At 36.9% G+C, this 24,219-nt stretch overlaps 1 protein-coding gene across 1 annotated transcript in view; it reads left to right on the top strand.

Moving 5' to 3' along the window:
- Positions 1-23,919, top strand: part of SLC17A6 (solute carrier family 17 member 6) — a 34,943-nt gene extending 11,024 nt beyond the window's left edge. Inside the window, exons 4-12 of the mRNA XM_074586292.1 lie at positions 10,917-11,031; positions 12,867-12,954; positions 13,056-13,142; positions 14,063-14,205; positions 16,638-16,787; positions 18,895-19,027; positions 19,734-19,844; positions 21,282-21,409; positions 21,770-23,919. Coding sequence (XP_074442393.1) covers positions 10,917-11,031; positions 12,867-12,954; positions 13,056-13,142; positions 14,063-14,205; positions 16,638-16,787; positions 18,895-19,027; positions 19,734-19,844; positions 21,282-21,409; positions 21,770-22,102 — 1,288 coding nt within the window. The 3' untranslated portion in view covers positions 22,103-23,919. The remainder of the gene's footprint in view (positions 1-10,916; positions 11,032-12,866; positions 12,955-13,055; positions 13,143-14,062; positions 14,206-16,637; positions 16,788-18,894; positions 19,028-19,733; positions 19,845-21,281; positions 21,410-21,769) is intronic.
- Positions 23,920-24,219: the final 300 nt, after the last annotated feature.

The following is a 24,219-nucleotide window of genomic DNA, read 5'->3' as shown; positions in this document are numbered from 1 at the left end:
TTCAGTACAGGGATAATTAAGCAAAATACAAGGGATAAGCGAGTGAAACATAAGAGTTAATGCCATAGTGACTGTCAGGCAGAAGGCCTTAAAACTAAGCACTTGTTTTGCTTCTAACCTAGAAATATAATAATTTTATTTGAATTAATATTTCCTATTCCACATTCATGCTATTGCAAAGCTGCAGTGCCTGTGAATAAACTACTTGCTGTGCTGTCACACGGATACAGAAAGGTGTGAAACTTTACCACCTCATCTCAGGATATTTTAAATATCGTTATATTTTAACTTCTGATACACCCTTTAAAAATTCTTTAAAAATCACGCTGGGAATCTGTAATAAACCCCTTGCCTATGAAAAACACTACCAAAATGCTGTGGCAGTATTTTCTCACCGATTTCCGAAGTGAACAGTTCAAATACTTAGGGTAAATCAGGAGAGATTCTCTGAAATTAACGGGTCATTGTTAGATGACGCAGGATAGGGAATTAATTCCCAAATTTGCAATTATATATTTAAAATAGAAATGCAGTTTTTGACTGTATGTGCCAAGTACTGTTTCAAAAATAGGTCTGCAATAATCACAGCCTTTTTTTTTGGTAAACCAAAGCTGAGTGACCATTTTAGTTCATTTGTGCATACTCAAACATTAGAACTTTCTTACACAAAGAAGTACAAAGGACAGAATAAAATGACAATTTTTTAAAAATTAAAGCCCCCTTATAATTCTATGATAATGACATATATTTCTTATTATCTGTTAAACCACAAATGCTGGCACTATTCACATGAAGAATCATCACTACATAGCTATACTAAATTTCTCTACAATGCAGTTACCTCTCATCTATATTGAACTCTTCATCATTGTCACATTCTAACCTGAATGGAAACATAGAAATCAACCTTTCACTTCAAATTCATCTTTGTTTTTAAAGTGCCGTTCATCTTGTTATTAAGGGCTAAATCCTTCTTCCCAGCAAGTAATCTGATAGGATTATTTGCATGAATAAACTGAATGGTATTCCAGACAGCTGTATGTCGGTGCATCTCATCTCGGAGTCCCAGGGATTTTCACTGAAACTGTGTCATTAGCGTGTCAGTGAAATCAGGGTATTTCTCCCTAACTCAGCCTTAATGCCAGCAAACATAAAAAATGTAAAGTAAAGCATTGGTTTAGAAATACAAGTGCAGAGAGTCCCTAGAACTATACATCTTTATATTTTTCTGTTTTAAAAAGAGAAATTATTGACTCTCCTTTAGCGGGTAGACATACTGTCTGTTTTTCTGATCTGCAAACAATGTATAATTCACAGCATGACAGATGTGTGGATGGCTAGACAAGAGCCAACTTCTGAACTTCTGCAGACATAAGGTGACCTTGTGCTGTGAGAGAGACCCCCCCCAAGCTGTATTTGCCAACCCCACCTTTCACGTTCGGTTCAAAATCCTGCAGATTAAACTGGGCTCCGATCCCAGGCACTGATGTTGGGTTCGCCTGTTTCTTGGCAAAGAAGCCAATACTGCACAAAACCCCCAAGATAATTTCGCCACCCTCCTGTATTGCAGGGTCTCTTAGGCACCAGTCACTGCGAGAAGGGGACTGGGGAAACATCTACGGGCGGCTGGTACCGCTGCTGCCTCTGCCATATGGCTCAGGGTCCTTCCATTTTTCTGTCATGAATGATGAAGCTGTTTTCACAATTTAATGATGCAACAAGGGATTTGGATGGGGGTTTGGGTTGGTAAAAGGGGGCCTCAGATGTGTGACAAAAATTAATAATGTATCCAAGCCCTTATTATACTAGATTAGATGGCGGGAGGTCGGCTTTTACATATTAATGCTTCATGAAGGGCTTATAATAGGATTTAGTATGAAGGGCACACAGACACATCCCCCCTCCTCCCTTGCACACATATGAATGAAAATAACCTGTTTTATCACATTTTAAAAAAGCCAAATAAAGCTGCTATACTACGGCTTCTGGCCACAGACTATTAATAAAGAGGATCGGTTTTAAGCAACTCTCTCATGAGGCATGGCCAACCTAAGACTGGCATTTGCGAATAAGTGTTCCTTTCTAATGTCAAAGGTAGCTATTCTATCTGTTTTGCTGGTCAGCTGAGTTCATCATCCACTCTGATATTCATGGCATAATCCCAGCTTTGTTAGCTCTATGTCATTTTATGCAAATTAAAGGCCCAATTCAGAAAAGACGACTACATTCTGAATAGCATTTATGAAGCCATAAACTGTCAGGGTGGACACTTCACAGGAATACGTCTACAGTAGAGGGGTCAACAGAGTCATCAGAAAATTAGCCTATACTAGAGAAAAGCCTGAATGATGATGTATGTCCCAGAATAGCTAAACGGTGTCTCCCCACACTGGATTAATTTTCACTTAGTCCATTTCAAATACATAAACAGAAATATAAATTGTCCCAAGAAGAGTAATTAGCATGATTACAAACTGAAAAGATAACTAGAATAAGATAAATATTATCAGGATTGTTTAGGTTACAAAGGTGATGCACAGGTGACGTAATAGGTACATACTTAATAAAAATCAGTACAGTAATGTAAATATTCCAAATGAGTGGTTACTTACAGTTCCCAGTGGAGGAGGTAACCATGGATGCACAGGGGAAGAGCTGAAAAAAATGCAAATTGTCACCATATATTATTGAGTAAAATAATCTTTTCAGAGGTCAGTAAGAGCACTGTTTACATTTACATATATTGAAAGCAAGTAAACCGTTATTAATGGTGTTAAATTTAGAGATCCCAAGCAAACCTCAAGCAAGTACATTATAGGCTAAAATATTATTTTCTGTGTTACTGAGAAGCACCTGTATTACTGTCAGTTGACCAGTCCAAGTCCACAAACGTGGACTTTTGGAACTACTTGGATATGGAATGGCAGTGATCCTCAAGATACTAAATGCAGAGAACTACATTTACTCTTGATGAGTTTTTTCAGGACTAAATAGAAAAATTTCAGAATTTGACCCTGCTTGTTCAAATAGAACTAACAAGAGTAGGATTATATCTAAAATTCGGATTTATTTTTGCATTCCATCCTTCATTGACCCAAATCCTTTGAAATTGGTATCTGCAGAAAAATTGCCACACAGTTTACATAAAATTACAGCCGACGCTTTCAGACCAAGCTTATAAAGAAACATATTACTTATTGGAATTGTATCACCCAGGTATGTCAATCCTGTCAAATAACTTTGCTCCCAGTTCTCTCCCAGGTCCTGACCCTCCATGAATCCCTACTGCATGAATCATACCTCATAACCGGAGTCCCTTTCAGAGGGGAAAATATTAATCCTCTCTGAAACAAAACCCAGGTATGCTTCTGACATAGTTACTTCCAGGCACTCTCTCCAACAGGTATCCTTAATCACCTCTACCTGCTTTGACACTTCACCCCAATACAACGTGCACACCGGATTTCATGCAACAAAATGCTGTTTAGGTTGGTTGCATAAAGACACTAATGTCACAGTCACTTTGCCCTGAAGGAATCTGTGTTTGCTCTGAGCAGTTCAGATACGATCAGCCGTAACACATGGCCCATATGTCAGAAAACACCCCACAAAGCAGTACAGAGGTAGCTTTTCAGCCCAACACATAGCAGTTATTCTCCCAACCAGCTCCACAAAACATTTTAAAGTTAAAACCACAGACGATTTCTTTGATAAGTGTATTATATTTAAATCAACGGAGGCAGTTGAATCACAGCCTAAGCCCTGGAACCCGGTAAGGTAATTTGAATGAGATGGTCTTGGTTTGAAACATGATCTAGCAGATTACATATTTAAAGAGCAAGCCATCCCAAAGCTAATGAGCTAGAAGCAATGAGTGAGAGTTTTATCTGGACATATATGGATATAATGAGTTGTAAAACGAAACCGCAGGTTTGAAAGATTCCCCAGCTGAATTCAAACAGGAGAGAGAGAGGGTTGGTAAGGTGATCAAATGAATGAAGAATGAAGAAGATGAGGTGAAGAGGGCCTGGCTTGCTTAGCCAGGCAAAAGAAAGAAGATAGAATTGCTATTGGGGTAAATTGCAGAAATTAAAACCGCTAAAATAAAACAGCCTGGGTACAAGATATCTATTGGATGTAAGAAGTAACAAGCTGGAAAGGACTGCCCTAAATAAGTAGGGCAAATGCTAATTACTTCTGAGATGGAACCTGATCTGCTGGTGAAAGGATGATGTAATGCACTTGCTGGTAAGAGCAACGATCGGAATTTAATGACCCAGGAGTCTTTTAAGTTCAGCATCAATTGCAATGATGCTGTCATCCGACAGTGCCCAAGTTTTTCATAAAATACACACTGACATATCAAAAATAGGTCTGCGAACAGGCAATGGAAGGCGCAGCCTGAAAACTATTTAGGGTCTTGGTTTGATCTGTGTTTGACCAGTGGCATTAGCGGGGCTTGGAGAAGGCAGAAGACAAAAGGAACTTTGTGTTACTGATACGCATTGACTTAGTCTCTGCGTGGCATTTCACCCTGGTGCTTAATCCAGGCTTTGCATGGTCCATTTTGCAAAAAGACTTGTGAATATTGTGGGATTTATTTATCATCAAAGCTGGCAGATCAGACCACACCAAATTTAGGACCCCAAAATGTTCGTGTTCTGTATCAAAGTCTTAGGAGACCTGATAAGGGTAGAGACACACTTTGTAAGAAGGGAAGTGTTCATTGGCAGCTAAATGCCTGAAATTTATATATATTCAGTCACTGCATAACTCAAAGAAAAAATAAGTTAAAAAGGATGATCACAAATTGTCATTGCTAGCAAAATTTGCAGAAGGAAGGATTCTGAAAAACTGCTGCATGCCTACAGGCATTCCAGCTAGCTCCTGGCCTGTTTCTCCCTAGACATTTTGTTTTACCAAAAAAATTAAGCATTCAACCCCGCGTTCAGCCTTGCAGTTCCCCTCAGACAAGAAATTCTTTGCGTTGTATAAAAAAATAACATAATCAGGTCTATGTTGCGCTGTTGGCCTTTTGTAGGAGGAGGATGTGTGTCAAAGATTAATGATAGTAGGCAGAGTCAGAATAAAAGATAATAAATTTTAGAAATCTGGAGCTGACAGAATAGTCTAAAAAGTCACTTGGTGTGATACATGTGCAGCTGCCCAGAGCTGCTCCTGCCCTGGGACTCTCCCAAACAAGCGCTGTTCGAGAAAGAACATCAAAGGATAGTAAAGACCCAGCTTATTTTTATATATGTTTGATAAAATAAGCCTTTGTTCAACATCTTTTATGTGTTATCTGTAAGGAAAAGGAATGTCAATAACCAGCTCACCAAGTTGAATCCAAATAAATTTCATTTTTCCTAATGACAGAATTTTCTTCTCATTTTTAGACTAGGTTGGGAAATCTTTGCAAGGGAAACTCATGTTTTCACTCCTCTTTAGTTCCTACTCTTACCTCAGACTAGAAAAAATGTTTTACCTTTGTTTACAAACAAAGCATTTGTCCAATACAGGTACTTTACCTAATGAACATAAAGTCCTCTATAATATGATCAGTATTACTGTAAAATTGTCAGGTGCAGAGATTGTATGTCCCAGAAAAGAACCTGGGCTACATTTTCCGTAGGTTCCTGTTTACAGCCAGAATAAACCACCTTATAATATTTTGATTTAATTTATTGTAGCAGAGTGAAGTGCTCTCACAGACCTCCCTGTCTCCTGCCATGATTCCCTAGAAAACTAACAAAATAATCAAACTTTCCTATTCTGTAGGTAGGTCTTCTATGAAATGATGATCTGGCTTTTTGGAGGTGAAAACTATTCAATTACAGTCCTGAATTAATTTTCTATTAAAGCCATTGAAAACTTCTTTAGGTTATCATGAATAGTGATGTGAAAACTTTTATGCCTTCATAGTTTGCAATAAATCCACTAAAGTATCTGCAATCTTGTTTTGTAGTTGTCAGTGACCAACATTTACTATTCTTTAATTATTTTGGATTTTAATGACTTGGCATTCATTATCGATTAATATAGCATATATTTAAGCATCTTAAACCTACAGTATTTTCTCCTTTAAATAAATATTGAAAAAGGCTATTTTGAACATACGGAGTTATTCTTTGATATTTTTTTTTTCCAGGACAAACTTTAGTTAAGGTACTTCATATGCTTTAGAACAGACATAGTATTTGGTTTCCATAACAGTTTAGTTTTCACAAAGTGGAACCACTTATCTGGAGAATAAAGAGACATAGCTAATTGTGGAATTTTTCAATTATATTTAAAAAATGACATAAATAGAAATACATGGGATTCAGACAGCTGAGGAACTGCCTCCTCCCCACAGACATATGAAAGGGGTTTTAGGTTTATGGAGTCTTTGTAGCAATTTTCACTCCCAGTCACCGGGGTAAAAGGATGCTTCCAACCAGGACCCCTTACTTTCAGATATCACATGTGTAACCCGAACATCACCCATCTGGCATCCAGCATTTGGCATGCATCCGTGCTCCCACTGTTCTCAGCTCACTTTTTGAGCTGGCACTTCTTCCAGCCGAGTAACAATATCTATAAAGCCCTTCCGCGCAGAATGCTCATGTAATATGAATTGCCTGGATAGTGGGGCTGCACAGATGCAGAGATTAGAAATCCAGAGATGAAAATAAATACATTTCTTTCTCTATAGTTTGTCTCCAAAGAGAAAAATGAGCCAGTTGGCTTGAAACCCAGAAAGATTAATTCCCCCTGAAACCTCATTCCATTCTAAGCATTTTTCCTGAATTGTCAGAGTCATTTCCTTCCTCTGCTCCCATCCCAAATGTCTCTTAGTCAAATATGATTTTGCTATTATTACTACTTGTATTACAGGAGGACTCAGTCACAGCTCATGACCTTCAGATAATGCCAATGTCAGTAAAACACCGAGGATCAATGTTAGATTCTGTCTTTTGGGACTGAGTCTACCAAGTCTCGAAATAGAAATGGATAAGCAAAGCATAATTTTCTGTTTCAGGGCTTCTTCTCGTCACTTCTGAGTGCCAGGCTTTACTTATTTTTTTCCCCTCTTTGACATGCTACTACCATATTTATTAATTTGTCTTCTGTATATGGTTATTTTCTTCTTTACATGTTTATACCAACTGCTGATTTGGGGTCAGAAAGGAATTTTCCCCAAGTCTGGGGACTGCTGAAGACCTATCAGGGCATTTTACTTCCCGCCTAATGCCAGGGCCGAGAATGACGGCAATGTCATTGTCCTCTCCTGCTCTGTCTCTGTGACATATTGTAGTTTTCCCAAAGTTTACCGGAAATCTGCTAAAGCTCTTCATCTGTGCCATGGCATTAAAATATGTTTTGTGGGGTTTGGAGTGTGTCCAACATGAAATGGATGTTCAGGGACACCTCTGAATGAAAATTCAACAGCACAGCTACATGGAATTCCTAGGCTGGGCTCAACCTAAGGGATGCAGCATGACTTGGCTGACTCTGTATACAGAGACATGAACTCTAGTGGTGCTTGAGGTATAAAGCCTTCTCCAGAAGCCCATGCCACTGTAGAAAGCATGACTGAAGAAACGCACAACAGGGCATGGCAGCTTTAAGACCATAAGGGCCACATCTGTCTTTTCAAGATGCAATCGGAATATCAAGAGGACAAAGAGATACGTGTATAAAAAATGCAGTGGGGTGTGGGATAGGAATGAACACCCCTGAACAGGCTGAAAGTCTTATTTTAAACAGGGAACCATATCTGTCTGAGAACGAACATAATCCATCTTCATTTACAATAAATACAACTATGGAAGCCCACATACTGTCAATTCGCCATGGAAACATAAGGATCTTAAAGAAAAACATGATTTCTAACCCATGTTTGGAGTTGATGTTGCAGCAAAATTGAGCAAATGTGAATTGTTTGAGAAGCAGAAACGAAATTAAAGATCATAACAGATCATAAAATCACTAGCTTAATAAAAATATCAAAAAGGTAAGCCCAAAACAAAGAACGCAATTTTGAGGTTTGATGTGTGGGTCAGTAAAATGCCTTAGAAATGCCTTGGGAACGATCAGAATGTTCGGTTTCCCAATTAGGTATATTAGAATGTTAGCAGCATTCAAATATATTTAGATTTATTGTAGCTGAAAATCCTTATTGTTTGATCTAAATCGTAATGAATGTAGTTAGCTGAGCTATTTAAAACAATAAAACAGTAAGTTTGTACAAAAAATGGAACTATATCCCAATACTCTGTTAGGAAGAAGAATTTCATATTTATGGAGGTGACAGAAATGTAACAAGACAAAAGAGCACAAAGCAGAAATACTGATGATATTTATGGATGTGCATGGAGAGATGCAGAGCAAATGCAGGAAGATGTATTTGCTCTTGGCTGAGAGTTACACAGGAAACCGATGCTCTAAAATAGGCGTGCACTAAATTCATAGCGCCACTTTAAATATGCAGTCAAGAAAAAGGATAAAAAAGCCATTTCTGACAAGAATCATAATTTAACTCTAATTTATTCTCCCCTTAAATCCATAGATTTTTGGGTGAAAAATTGATCTGTTTTTGAGAAGGCTGTTCCAACAGCATAGTTCTGAGAGAGAATTGACTTACAAGTGACATTGTGGAATTATGCTCCTCGGTGTAACTAAATATTCACTGGTACTTGTGTGCCTAAATACAGGCAAGATTTTCATTTGGAAGATGCAGGTCTCTGATACATTTTCCTTTCTCTTCTAGAAGGAACAGAGTCAAGGAAACAGCTTCTCTTTAGTGAACATGAGAACAAAGGCAATTCTGGGAAACACAGCTTTCAGCTGTGGCAAACAAAAGCTGATTTCAGATACAGAATTGAAAAACTGAAGTAAATTACCTCGACAAAACAGTTACATACCATAACAATTTTGCAAATCTCAGCCTTAGGAAAAGATGGCATTTTTTAATATTCTAACTTAGCATGATTTTAGCAGGAATAGTGATTTAGAAAGAGTTGCACTGATTCACACGAGCTAAGAATCTGCTCCAGCAAGCATACGCACAATCACAAAATTTAAAACTGTATTGCTGCATTAGGCATTTAGCTAAATATCTATTCAGAAAAGAAACCGGAAAGGTAACAAACCAAATAGTCCTTTCTTCCTGCTTACAAGCAAATACAGATTTTCTCGACGAACCTTTCAAACAGTTACAGTCTACTGCTCTTCACAATTTGCTAACAGGAACATCTAACTTTTTAAAAGGATCTGTAAAGATCACAAGCAAATCTCCTATGAGTCCCAAACTCTTCTCATTAATAAATAAAGAAAAAAAGCAAATGAAAACCAAGGCACCATTGTGCTTTTTGTGAACATATGGGGGGTATTAAAAATAAGGAAATGAACTGCATGTGCTTTTGGAGTAAAAACTTACACATAAAGAAATTAAGAGTAAAGACAGAATTCAGGCCAAAATAGTTCACGCAGTGCAACACAAACACATGCACCAGTCAGTCCCAGTAAATGTACTGAACACGCTGCCAAATAAAGCCAGAGATGTTCTGCACAGCCAGCTAGATCTTGTTTAACACGAGGTGGGGATCACAGGGAACACAATGAGGAGACCAGATTTAGAGCTATTTAACAAAGCTTCCTTACTGTGCCAAGAAGCTTTTTTTTTATTGCTGCCCTTTAATATTTGTCAAATAGAAGTGGAGTATACTCAGTCTGCTATTTAAAGATTCGTGTCAGGCTGTAATTTTAAATAGAGGATGTGAAATATAGATGTCTTTGAGGAGACTTTTTTGTCTTGAAACTTATCCCTGCATCCTGCTTCTTTAGTCCAAGGTCTGTTTCTCACTAACTTATGGCACTGTACCAATTTCTGAAGAACACATGCTAAGGTTAAAGGTTTCTGTCAAATCAGTTCCACATCAGATACCATGATGCCATATGTTAAGACATCTCCAGGATTTATTTTAGCATTACACAGTTTTGTATAAAGAAAGTGGCCAGTCATTGCTACTGGCTTCATCCCTTTGCATAGTTCCACTGAAAGGAAAATGGGGGAAAAAAGAATATTTCCACAATAAAGGAATGAATATAAAAAAAATGATTTAATAATGCTGGAGAAAAGGCTTCCTCTTACAAGGGGTAGATATTAATTGAATCAAATTAAAATTCAGTCAAAGAAGTGGAATTTTGAAAATGAATCATCACTTCACACGGTTATTTAGACCTCGTAATGTGCTTTATTTGAAGCAATTCCTAGGATGCTGTTGGAATCAAAATCAGCAATATTCAATGAGTAGCCTCTGAAAAACCAGCAGAAAGAATGATCTGTTTTCTATGGATATGTGTTTCCAGATTGATTGACTCTTGTGTCTAGGAAAATCCCAGCTCTGTTTGAAATTCTTCCTGCTGCTTTGGCATTTATAAAAGTGGATTCTCTTCTGCTTTGTAAGTAGTGAATGCATGGTGCCACTTTCTTACAATTAAAGCACTAATGAGAATCTCTCTTTTACTTGGCCACCTGTTTTAGCAAACCATTTGGAGACCTGATTTCTAATTTCTCTCGAGGGTGGTGAATTCAGTCAGATTTGGTTGAAATAGATGTGAAAATTGACTAAAGGAAAGAGTAGGGATATATGGGGAGAGTAAGATCTTTACCTCTGACTGCATAAGATGTATCTCCTTAGGAAATGATGCTAAATAGATGTCTATGTCCATGTTTGGTCTGGGTCTTATCAAACAGGTTATTACACTAGATGGAAGTAGACACTAATCCAGTCCAGCAGTTAGGATATTCCCTACATAAAGAACATATGTTTAAATACATCGAGATTGATATGTGAGCATATGTGGAACAAGTCAATTGGAACAACACTGAAGTTACTTCCTTTCCTTTTTATTTTTTTCCACCTTTGCAGAGTATTTGGTGCTGCTATACTGCTGACATCCTCCCTCAACATGTTAATACCGTCCGCAGCCAGGGTGCACTATGGGTGTGTCATCTTCGTTAGGATCTTGCAGGGCCTTGTAGAGGTATGGAAAAATTATAAAATAACCAGTAAATGTGGTAGATGCTTTTTAGCTTTTGATTAGTAATTGCAACATTTCAGGGGAAAATAAAAATTGCTTCCAGTTTATTATTGATTTTTCACGTAATGGATTTCAATGTATGAATTGCAGCTATTTGATTTTCCTTCATCTAAAGTTTGATTTTTCTTTATCAAAAATACATAGCAAAGTTTTCCCACTGAGATATGTATTTAACACTGAAGTTTCACTGAAATCCCGTACATCATATATATTTATAATGCTGCTGTTCTCAATAGTTTTTTGCTGTCCAGCCTCAGATGTTAAATCTATAATAAAGAGTTAAGCTTCTATCATAGGCCCTGCCCATGCTCTTGTTGGTATGAATGAGAGATTTACCGTGATTTAAGAGAGAAAAAATTTGAGCCTGCCTTCTAAATTTATTTGTTTGCTTGTTTCTTTACTGAAAGACAGATGTTTAAGCCTGTGATCACTGGTTCTTTGTTCCTCAAGGCTATGTACTTCTGTTTTTTGCGTGGGCTGATTTTAACTCATGCGCCTTATTGTATAAAAAAATTCCAAAAGAGGGTACAGAATGTGCCTGAAAGTTAGGCAACTGTCAATCAAGTTCTTAAAGTATACATGTATAAATATGGATCCATTCCTGAAAAGTGATCTGCGTGTACAAAGGTGTGCTTGACTGCAAAGGGGAGAGGAACAGGAGCAAGTGGGTAATTACAAAATAAAATGGCTATTTTAGACCCACTCACTTCTGTGATACTGTTCAAAGGAATTGTGAATGCAAACCACCTCAAACAGGACCGTTTGAAGAAGGTTTACAATAAATCTTTAAACAATTAAGGCTTTATATTTTTTTGCAAAATTAGCAAAAGACCGAAATGAACAAGAAATTGGTTATAAGATCTTCTTTCGAAACAGAAGAGTGTATTTTACAACCTTTTTTATATTATTGAGATTGATAATTTCAACATTTATGATAATATCAACATTTGCCAAAAGCTATTAATTTTTTCTACTTTTTGCATAAGAAACAAAACATCAAATTAAGAGAAAAGTGACTCTGTATAACTATGCTTACACCATAATTTTTAAGCATGAACTTTGTGAAAAATTAATGTATATTTCATGTTAAATTTTCTAAAATTTCAAAACTGCAAGATGCTGTGTTTCTGTGTAGTTTTCCTATCATTAAGTTAAAGGCTGGTTTTGAAGAGGGACCTAAAAATAACTGGTTTAAAATCAAACCAACTAATATCAGTCAATTATTTGCTTCAAGTGCTCAAGAAGGTTCATTAAAGACAAAGGTAGTGAAAAATTTCTCTCCTAACATTATATTTTTAAGCTCTTATTGATTTTATTTTCTAGTTTTAGAGCAGTGGAACAGTAATCTGTATTTCCTAAATTCTATTTTAAATGTTAGAAGGCCACCAAGACTGAGGGTTGGAGGAATGAGCCCAGCATTAGAAAGACTCCAGAGTGTCTGTGTTTTCATCCTTCCTTTGACTCTGGTACTTGTGCATTAAGATTCTTTCTTTTTAATTCTTTGCAATTCTTTCCTGGAAGGGGGAGCAAAAGGAAATAATTACGTTTTATATCTGGTTCATAATGCCTCTTTAATGATTTGGAGTGATACACAAAACCCATTTCAACTTTAATAGAACCGGAAGTTTTTCTACGGCTGTGCTCAGACTTGACTATAGAAATGCAAAGCATTCTCAACTTCTTGTTTGTAGCACTTAAAAAAAATAATAAATCATGCAAAGACAATGAACTGAGTGACTGATCAGCATTAGCTAACTTGTGGCACACCCATTCCCCAGGGGGTCACCTACCCTGCCTGCCACGGTATTTGGAGCAAGTGGGCCCCCCCATTAGAAAGAAGTAGGTTAGCAACCACTTCCTTTTGTGGTAAGTAACTTCCTATTTTTGTCTCTCTCTCATTTGTAACATAAAAGTGTTTTGAGACTGAATTTTTCTCCCTTTTCATCCACACATGTCTTGTTTTGTAGGTTCCTATGCAGGAGCTGTTATTGCAATGCCCTTAGCTGGAATTCTAGTGCAATATACTGGCTGGTCTTCTGTGTTCTATGTGTATGGTATGCATTTTTTGCTCCTCTCACTCCAATATTGTATGACCTTTCTCTAGCCTTTCTAAAAATGTAAAAGCTATTGTTAGGCCAAAAAAAAAAAAAGAGAAGTGGGGCTGTAAAGATAAAAATACAGTCTAGAGAAAAGGACAATGGAAGAACAGGATTTAAAAGAGAGAGTAGGAAAGCAACATTATTAAATAAGAAAAGAAGGTAGTTCATGGTGAAACCTTCATCACTTCTAGTACAAGTAGTGCAAACTGCTACGCAGATCTATAGAATCTCAGATCATGTAACGTGGCTCTTTCATTTATAGAACTGTAAGTTTGGAGTACCTGTTCTGACTGAAATGTCCTGATTTTTATCTGAAGACCTACATAGCTTCATTCACACTAGTTGTGCTACCTTAACTTACACTGATGGAAAAAAAGTGCCCCAAAGGAGTTTATTCTGCAGTGTAAAATTGGTGTGAATTAGGAGGAAACCTTATAGAAATTTGATAAATTACTCAGGAAACACATTGCTATGTTAAACAATGCCACAATCTTGTATTTTACAGGTAAAAAAATAGTGCAGTAAGCAAACAACAGTGGCTTAAAGCAGAATGGAACTTCATTTACAGTCTGGTGAAATGAAACGGAAGCTGTTTCATTGCATTGCATTGCACAAATAGATGTTAAAATATACGTGATTATTCACTTACAGTGAAATCATTCTGTAAATGAAACAAAGAAGATTTCACTGTGGTCCAGCTCTGCATGTATTTTGCACAAATATTGTTTGCAGGATCCAACTCTCTGTTAGAATGACTCAGTAGAAGAGCAGTAACAACAAGTGCCATTTAAATTTGTTCTAATTATTCACAGCTTTTTTTCGTTGATTGCTGCTTTACTGTGCACCTTTTTAAAGTCTTTCTTTCCATTCCAAAGGGAGTTTTGGTATAGTCTGGTACATGTTTTGGCTTTTGGTTTCATATGAGAGTCCTGCAAAACATCCTACAATCACAGATGAAGAAAGGAGATACATAGAAGAAAGCATTGGAGAGAGTGCCAACCTCCTAGGTGCAATGGAAGTAAGAATATTACTCATACACTTGTTTCCTGTGAGATAGTAGTAAAACTCAAAAAACCCAAATAGAAACAAACAAAAAAACCCCCCAAACATCCTTCTCCTTTAAGACAGAAATGCGTGTTTCATACAATTGCATTTTTTAGGGGGTAGGGAGATCTGAAAACCACTGATGGATTTCTGAGTCGATATTGCTTCTGTACAAAGACAATCATAAAATCATAGAATGGTTTGGGTTGGAAGGGACCTTTAAAGGTCAGCTAGTCCAACCCCCCGGCAATGAGCAGGGACATCATCAACTGGATCAGGCTGCGCAGAGCCCCGTCCAACCTGGCCTTGAATGTTTCCAGGGATGGGGCATCTACCACCTCTTGGAGCAACCTGGGCCAGTGTTTCACCACCCTCAGCATAAAAAATTTCTTCCTTCTATCTATCTAGTCTAAATCTACCCTCCTTTAGTTTAAAACCATTACCCTCTGTCCTATCGCAACAGGCCCTACTAAAACATTTGTCCCTATCCTTTCTATAAACCCACTTTAAGTACTGAAAGGCCACAAAAGATCACTCATGGAATTTATGCCTCTTTTTCTACTCTAAAGTATAAAAAAACCCCGACAGCTACATTTGAAATTGTGGCTTTATTGAGACTTTCATAGTAGCTTGAGTTCAAGTGGTTAATTTCCTTCCTATGTAATCCCTTCTGGAAGGTTTTCCTCTTCGTAAAAGTAAACTGGAAGAAAAGCAGTACTCAGTGTCTCTTGAGGTCCTCAAAATATCAGAAAAAAAAAGCAAATCCTGACTATTCTACATTTCATTTGCAAGAAATACTGTAAGTTGCAACAGAGCATGCTAGGAGAGCCATAGGAACATTCCCTATTATTGTGGCAACTTTGCTGGAAATGTGCTATCAAGCCTCTCATAATCTGACTTAGTTCTGTACTGGATTAATTCTCAAGAACTCCCAAAAACCAGCTATGAACTCAGCGCATTTTCTAGGCACTTAGTAATCCTATCATGCTCAATAATAATTTTCTTATTTCTCTCACTATTGAAAAGCTTTAAAGAAACTATCACCATGCTTACAAACTCAAGAAAGTAAAAAAAAGCTTGGTTCTTAAGCCTCACTTCATCTGCTCAAATTTTTACACTGTCCATTCCCAGTAGACCCTCACTACCACTCTTCAGTATGTTTCTAATTGGTCAGAATATTGGTTCTTGATTAACTCAGGAATAAACCATTTTTCTCTTAGTAAAAAACTATGATACAGATTAAATAGGGAACTGGAAATACTATAGATTCATTTCTTTGATAGCTGATATTTTTAAGTGTTCTTGAGGTAGCGTCTGGGTTGATGTTTAATAGAAGTCAGCAGAGTTCATGGTTTCTTATGTAAGTGCTTTTGAAAATCTTGCATGGTATGAGATCCTTCAGAGGATGTCCATACAATTCTAACTTGGACTGAATAATTTCTGTCTGTTTCTTATTGTTGCTTTTTAATTAAACATTTTTTTTGGAAGTCATTAGTTTGTATCAATAGTTCAGTTGCTTCTAAAATATTTAGACTGAAATTCTTCCCATAGTATCAAGTTGGCTTTTCTAGCTGGCTTCTCATTAATTAAGTCATGCTCTCTCTTAAGTGTCATTTAATAGGCATATGAGGTATTGCATATATCCATCTATGGGCTGGTTTTCTTTGAAGAAAAGCCAGTATTCAAATCAACAGTAGACTAAATTCAGCCTGAAACCTTTCTCAAGAGATTTTCAAACACTCATCTTGGTCTGGATCCTGTATTTGGATCAACACAGATGGACAGAACCCTGGGTTCATGGAGAGGCGCTGGGACTCAGCAGGATTGTAGTTCTGTCCATCTGTCATTTTTTTTTCATTATGCAATTCATTTTAAAAATAAAATAAAATAAGCAGAAAATCTATTGACCGAGCAGTTTCAGCAGTTTTGATTAAAAAAAAAACCTATTTAGAATGCCGGGATTAAGATTTAAATGCTAAAATACATGCTTAAAATAAACAAGGATGAAATTGTGTACTTACAGTGTAAAATCTGACTGTTGCCTTAGATACAAACCCATTGTGTTTTAAAGACGTGTTATAATTTTGGACTTAGTATATTCATGTTTAAATGATTGAGATAATGGCACTTGTACAGGAGTGTTGTGATCCAGCTAAGTATCACCGAGTTTCTCCACTTGAGCATTTTATAGTAATTTTTACTTGCTTATGTTTTTAAATTAAATCTTGATCATTCAAACACGGATGCATGTACTTTATGATAATTGAAGTCATTGGAATTCAGATACATAAAGCTGTGCATATATGAGCTTGTTGGACTATAGGTAAAAATAACAGGTAGGAAAAGGGAAGACAGATAGTTGATAATGATCAAAATGGTGACTGGATTCCCCTTTCTATGTTTCAGAAATACAAAACGCCATGGAGAAAATTTTTTACATCTATGCCAGTCTATGCAATAATTGTTGCAAACTTCTGTAGAAGCTGGACTTTTTACTTGCTGCTTATTAGTCAGCCTGCTTACTTTGAGGAAGTCTTTGGATTTGAAATAAGCAAGGTATGTGAAAATAATGTAAAGCTTTTGTCTTAGCTAAGTAAACATCAGAACTACATTTGTGGTATTTATTAGGAGGAGGAAAGAAAAGTGTTCTGCATCTTTATCATGGGTTTAAGTCTTAAATCTTATCCCTCCCAGTTACTGTTCCCTTGACCAGCACACAAAAGTGAAGTAACAGCAACGACAAAGGATTGGATAGGGGAAGGTGAAGGCAGGATGAGATCTAGTGATGATCTACTTGGGGCCATATTGCAAAAAGTCCTTCAGTTAAGTGCTTGAAACCAGACCATGCGTGGTATCAGAAGGGTATCGAGAGACCCATTACACTTCTGTCCCTGACGCCCAGGGGATGCAGGATCCCACCAAAGCTGTAAAGAAAGCATTGACAAGTGGTTCCATTTTTCCAGGTGCCTTTTACAAAGCAGGACTGCCTAGTTTTAGGAAGGATAGTACAATTTATCACCTTTCTATATCCCCCCTTACTGTGGTAAGAACTGCTCCCCCCTTTTCGCCTAGGAAGCGAAAGAGATGGTGGCAAAATATGGCACATAGGGATGATCTGAAGTTCCACGTAATTCTTAAGAATTTTGGATCAGACCTGTAATGTCAACATGGATACATGCAAACAAGCCTTCAGGGTGTAGAGTAAGCTTTCTACTAATATACATTTCCTTCTCGTGAAAGTGACAGAGGCTTGTGCTTTTGAGAGACCTGTATTCTTTTGATACTGTTCCATGAGGTGTTATCACCCTAAATTGTGGTGTAAGTAACAACTGGATGAGCAGCGTCCAAAGTGTTGCCATATTATGGAGTATTTTCGAAATTATGTAATGCCATCCTGCATCTAAAGATGGGCTTCCATCTTTAGCTGGAGTTATTTTAAGAAGCTTAATCTGATCATTTTGCTCTGGAAGATTCTTCTTAGAGTGTATTCAGAGCAATGCAGAGCTTTGTAAACAATGACAGAGAAGTCAGTTTTCGTCTGCTGGGCATGTGAATAAATGAATAGTTATCATTTAGTCAGGAACACCTCAAAGTAGTAACTGCAATACCATAGTTACCCCATGGTTAATATCTGGCTTATTGGGAGAAACATCTATTAACATGAAGCTAGCTGTCACAACAGAGTTGCCACATATACAAACTGCAGTGAAATGCACAATTTCACAACTTTAATTGAAGAGTAAAGAAAACTTGTTTTCTTTTTTTTCTCATGAAGTCTGGCTGCTCTGCACACTGATGTAACCCAAGTCAGACATCAGGCCAGCTGATACGCCGTTCAGACAGGAATTATGCAAAAACCTCTGTGCTTAAGCACTTTTTCAGATAAACACAATAATCAGAATTCCCTATTAGAACAAAATGCCACGTGTACTAAACAAAGCTATCCGCAAGGCAGTTATGTTGGCAGGAGGTAGGAGCTGGCAGTTCATGCCGTGCTCACAGATACCCTATCCTGCTTTGAAGGAATGGTCTTCAAACGTACTGTAATATCTTGGAACAGCCATCACAAAATTACTATGTCTTACTTCGCTAGTATGTATAGTAATTTGACTGTTGTCATACTACATACAGTTTCTCAGACACATCTTTTGCCCACACGAAATTCGAAGCTTGAGGGATGGTCAGAAATCAAAGGCAACTGGCCGTTGTGCAGGTGAGGAGAATCCACAGGGAATCTGGCTGGACATGTTAGGTTTGCTGGGCAATGCTGCACCAAACACATCACCAGCAGAAATGTAGCAATTCAGTTCAACACATTTGATCATAAATTTTCGGAAAAGAAAGGGCAGAGGGGCCGTAAGTCAGGGGAAAAAAAAACACAATAGCTTAACTATAAACTGTGAAAACAATCTATAAACAAAAAGTGTCACGGCATCAGAGGTTGTTAAAAACTCTGGCTGTCCTTCATAAAATGCAATGACAACATCACCAGTTTTGTCCGTTTAATAACCAGCAACCAAATCTAACCAAGTTAAGATTTTTGGGTTTAGCACGTAGCCTGAAATTGAAGAGACACAATTAATTAGTTGCTGAATACTGCAGAAAACGAAGAATCAATGGTTTCTTACGGTTTATACACTGCTAATTCGAATGATTATTTTAGGTGGGTATCTTATCTGCTGTGCCGCATTTAGTGATGACAATTATTGTTCCCATTGGGGGACAAATTGCAGACTTTTTAAGAAGCAAGCAGATTCTTTCAACCACTACTGTGAGAAAGATAATGAACTGTGGAGGTAAGTCTTCCTATTTTATTAAAAAGCTTCTTTTCAATATTGAGTATAATATTGAATTCAGATTCAATCTCCATATAGTATGCTGTATACCATAAACTAACAAACTACATGGTTTTATGTACTTACGAAATACTTTGTGCATTTTTTGTATATTACAGATGTGGTTACTAACACAGTTGTTCCTATTCCCAGTTTCAATATAGATGTTTGTTATTTGAAAAGGCATTTAGACTGTTAAAGAAATAGATGAGCTTTCTGGGGCTAATTTGCCTGCCCTTAGCTACTTACTGAATCTTAGCTCATCTAAAGAGAGCCCAGAAAACTACCTGAGGTTGCGTATCTGCCTTCTGAGAGCTTAATGTCACGTAAACTGGATCCTGGCTGTGATAAGGGCTGCAAAATTCATAAGCAGGTTTAGTGTATATTCCCATTAGGGTTGGCTGGAATGACCTAACCAAATCACAGATATTTATTTTCATCTTAAAATCGAGAGGAAGTAACAATAAATTAGCATACAAAGAATAAAATAAGGATTATTTGAGATCGCAGGAAGTGGGTTTTAGGGATGAAAGAAATACCTGATTATATTCCAGTCTGAGGTAATGTTTTGCCTCTGTCTTCCTATGGAATATTACCATATCCTAAAGCCTGCAATATTTGAGAGGGAATGAAATCTGATGCCTGGTTTTCTTTATGATTTCCCCAGGTTTTGGTATGGAAGCAACTCTTCTTCTCGTGGTGGGATATTCTCACAGTAAAGGAGTGGCTATTTCATTCCTAGTGCTTGCTGTAGGCTTTAGTGGGTTTGCCATTTCTGGTAAGATTATATTACTGGTATTAGTAAATTGTTTTATCTTAAGAGATAGAACTTCTCATTTGGTTTTTATTCATTGATAGTAATTTAAACAAACCTCATAATTCTAAATAACGTTATTTATGATCATTACAAAGGAAAGTACAATCAGTACCACATCTTTTATATTAGATTATTTTTGATCAAATACTTCAGTCTTTTCCACGTTCATTGCAGAAAATTAGACTTTCTTTTCAGTGAGGTGCTGATGTACACCATAGATTTTTCTTGAAATCAAACATATAACAAAAATGGACTGATATTATACAATGATACCTAAATTTACATGTCTTTGTTTAAATATAGGCATTTTACTATTTTTTTTCCACTCTATATTAGTTAATGCTTTGTTAGTGTGGCATTTTTTTATTACTTTGGGGTCTAATTACCAGCAATTTTTTTCTGATTTAAAATTCAGCTCTTCCCCTTTCCTGCTGATATATCACCCCTTTGCCTTTGCCTTTCCCAAAGACAAGTCACCTGGCCTTCCCTTGTTTTCCCACTGTGATCTTCGTATCCTCTCCCATGCTGGTTCCTTATGTCTAAAACAGGCTCTCTCTTCTTTTGTGCCAAACGTCTAAACTCTCCTTAACCAAATCTGTCCTTAATCCCACATATTCTGCAAGGTGTCATACCTGTTTTGTACCACTTGAAACGTGCATTGCACTTTCTCTGATGGTTATCCGTCTCATACTGCCTGCCTTTTCCCTTCTATTATCTTTCTGTAGCCAAAGATTTGGCTTCTGTTTTCACTTACTCAAGTCCTTATTTTGGGGACAATGTGTTCTGTCACTTCAGAGAAGCACGTGTTTTTTCTAAGATTATTTAAATTGTTACTGCATTAATTTCAACAGAATTAAGCTGCTGGAAATGCAAGAGAACAAACAAATATTTATAACAATAATTAATAAATCAATTATAGATACTGTTTGTTTAATCCCTTCATTTTGCCATTCGAGAACAGAAGGGAACTCCCTTCTGCTGGACTGTGTGGCAAAAGGAAAAAGGTGGGCAATAGGAAAGGAAAGTGGTACGAGCTGGAAGAATGTTATTTACAGCATGAAATGGTCATGAATGACATCGCAAAATGTGAACTTCCTCCCTGCCTAAATATCTTCTGGATTCTCCACTCCACCCAGTCACTACTGAGATTTTTTAAAAAAACTGTAGTTTTAGGAAGAAAATACACTTGGTATCCTTTTATAACACATCTTAAAAAGAAAATGAAAACCCTGAGTCTCTGTAAGAATATTTAAGCATTATAAGCCTTTTAGAGAAAAAGAAATGCAATTAAGCAGCCCAAATGCGTCATAGTAAAATTGTCAGGTGATAGCATTACTTTTCAGAACTGAAGTAATGCTCTGCCTTCGGTATGAATGTTTGCTGACCTTTGTATTGCAGGATTCAATGTCAACCATTTAGACATTGCCCCAAGGTATGCCAGCATCTTAATGGGGATTTCTAATGGAGTCGGGACCTTGTCTGGAATGGTGTGCCCTATAATTGTCGGAGCAATGACAAAGAACAAGGTAAACGGCAAGACAGTTTTCAAATCTTTCGGTTTAATACTATGATTTTCAAGAAAAAGACCTTCCCATAGTGCAACTTGCCAGGCTATCTGTATTAGAATCTAGGACCTCCAGGGAATAGCACCCAGGAACTTGCAAATTTGAAGCATGCTTCACTATATGCTCACCAGGTCAATGCTTTTGTAGGCTAATGAATAGTGATTTTTCAAAGGAAGATGGACATAAATAATTGGAAACTGGACACTTAAACATTTTAGCTGTGCTGACTATCTCAGCTCAACCCCTAATTTAAATCTTGCAGCTCAGAAGAGCTAGATAAGTCCGTGCACTGCTCTGATTTAGCAAATTTCTTCTTTACAGACACGTGAAGAGTGGCAGTATGTCTTCCTCATTGCTGCTTTAGTTCATTACGGAGGTGTTATCTTCTATGGCATATTTGCTTCAGGAGAGAAACAACCCTGGGCAGACCCTGAACAGACAAGTGAAGAGAAATGTGGCTTTATCCATGAAGATGAACTTGCTGAAGAGACGGGGGACATTACTCAGAATTATGTAAATTATGGTACCACCAAGTCTTATGGTGCTACAACCCAGGTCAACGGTGGCTGGCCTAATGGTTGGGAGAAAAAAGAGGAATTTGTACAAGAGGAAGTACAAGACTCATACAACTACAAGGAAGGAGATTATTCATAACAAACCTAAATATTGGTTATATTTTGTAGTGTTTGTGATTAAATTCATTGTGATTGTTTGCACACAGAAATAAAATGTGGTATAAACATGTAAACACATATCAAACAGGAAGGTCTTACTGTAAAAAAAATACATCAAAGTGCAATCTGTATGAGTTGTGACATGTCATCACTTTCATTAGGTTATATTTGTTCTATAAACATTAGAGTTTTAAGGGTTTACTGGTCAAAACTATAGAGGCAATTAGATACTTACAGTATACAAGAGCTAAAACTCATAACTAACGATTAAAGCACAACTAAGCAACCAAGTTGGCACATCTAATGCTCTTTTTAGAAAGCCAAAATTACTTGATCATTAAAAATGCACTTATATATTTGTTACACTGTATTGAAAGAGATTGTGTTAAATACACGCGTTTACTCAGTGCAATGTAGGAATTGTGTGTTAAGTCTAAGACAAGAACTTTCTTAAAGAAGAAAGGTTGAGTCTTAGGCATTTACAGAGGGTTGATCCAGTTCCTTTAATGGTAATTGTATCAAGCCTAAAGAACAAATAGGGCATATTGTATGTTTATCGTGATTACATGCTGCAGGCTACTCTGTGATGAATAAAGGAATTATTTAGGAGTTTTATACTGAATGTTTGGGCACAAATTCTTATTTCTGTTCTTTACAGAATCTTATGAAATTATAGGCATTGTCATGTTCTTCCCTGCATTTATCAACTAATAGAAAAACAATATATAACGTTAAGTCTGACTTTTCATGCAGACTGTCAAATCCCTTTATCAAAAAACAAGCTTTATTATTCTATTCTTTACAGTATATACCAACTTTCTACTGGTGTCTTTAGAGAGAGAGAAAAACCCAATATAACATAGAAAAAGATATAGTCTTTTACAAAATTCCAAAGAGAAATTTACTATGAGCAAGTAGCCCTATGAAAAAGGATGTATTTGTTTTGCAGAATATTTTGAAACCAATAGAAGAAACAGAGAATAATTTAACCCTTATTCTTCCCTTAATAGCTTTCATATTTTTACACATCGTGCCACAGTTGTATACATAGATATAAGTTTATTGAAGATACTGTAATTATAGAAAATGTTGCTATTTTAGAAATCCCTGAAATAAAAAAAATGTATTTGTCTTTCGATTAAACCTAATAATAATGGACACTGAATAAGAGAAACATATAAACTCACAATAAACCAAAGTGGTAAATAACTAGTGTTGGGTTAAAAGAAGCCAACAAGCATCACGCTTGTCTTTTTAGCATAACTCAACAGTGAATGCAACATTAGTGTACCAAGCAATAAGTGCAATGCATTACGAAGTGCATAATCTTCTAGACTATATATTAACCTTCATTTAGCTTGTTGTATATATTCGGGGTTGTTGGGATTAAACCAAACTGAACCAACTGAAGTTAGCAACACCAGACCACTTCTTAATACTCTAAAATGACAACAATGATCCATTTCTTAATTCAATCAAATGATTATTATTGTATGTAATAATCCATTCTGGATTCTTGGTCTGTTCATTGTATTGTGCTAGTGATTGGAAACCCTGCTACCGCAATATACAACTTGAGGATTGTTTCTTCTTCTCCTCCTTTTTTTTTTAATGCAAATCATACCTTGACCTTAAGAAAAAAGTATTTTGCTTTGTGCCTCAAAGTGATGTAAAATGTGACCATAGCTTTTGCTGTGTTTAATGAAAAAAGATGTGGACTGTGTCACTTTTGTTGCTGCAAAAAGTGTTAATAAAATGCTCTATTTATCCTTTTATATAAAAAAAAGGACCATTACAGTTTCTTGTAATTTTCTTTTAGATGTGCTCTGATATAGGTGACTAAAATTATAGTCGCTGCAGAACAAATTCTGCTATCAACATGGAGATAATATCTCATGTCGCAGCTGGGAGCTGTGCTGAATACCCACCCAGTATCCTGCATTGTCTACTCTCTCCTCCAACCATCCACAGATGTGTGGTGGGAGAGTCACCTAACTCTAAATTGCTGTTCCTCCTCTCATAAGGATGCCTGGAGTAGGCGTGGAAGAGAAGGGAGCAGGAGGATCAATGTGCCAGCCAATGCAGCATGGTGGGAAA

The sequence above is a fragment of the Larus michahellis genome, chromosome 4 (genome assembly GCF_964199755.1).
Source record: "Larus michahellis chromosome 4, bLarMic1.1, whole genome shotgun sequence".
Lineage (NCBI taxonomy): Eukaryota > Metazoa > Chordata > Aves > Charadriiformes > Laridae > Larus > Larus michahellis.
Note: the sequence above shows the minus strand (reverse complement) of the source record. Positions and strands in the feature narration are given on the sequence as shown.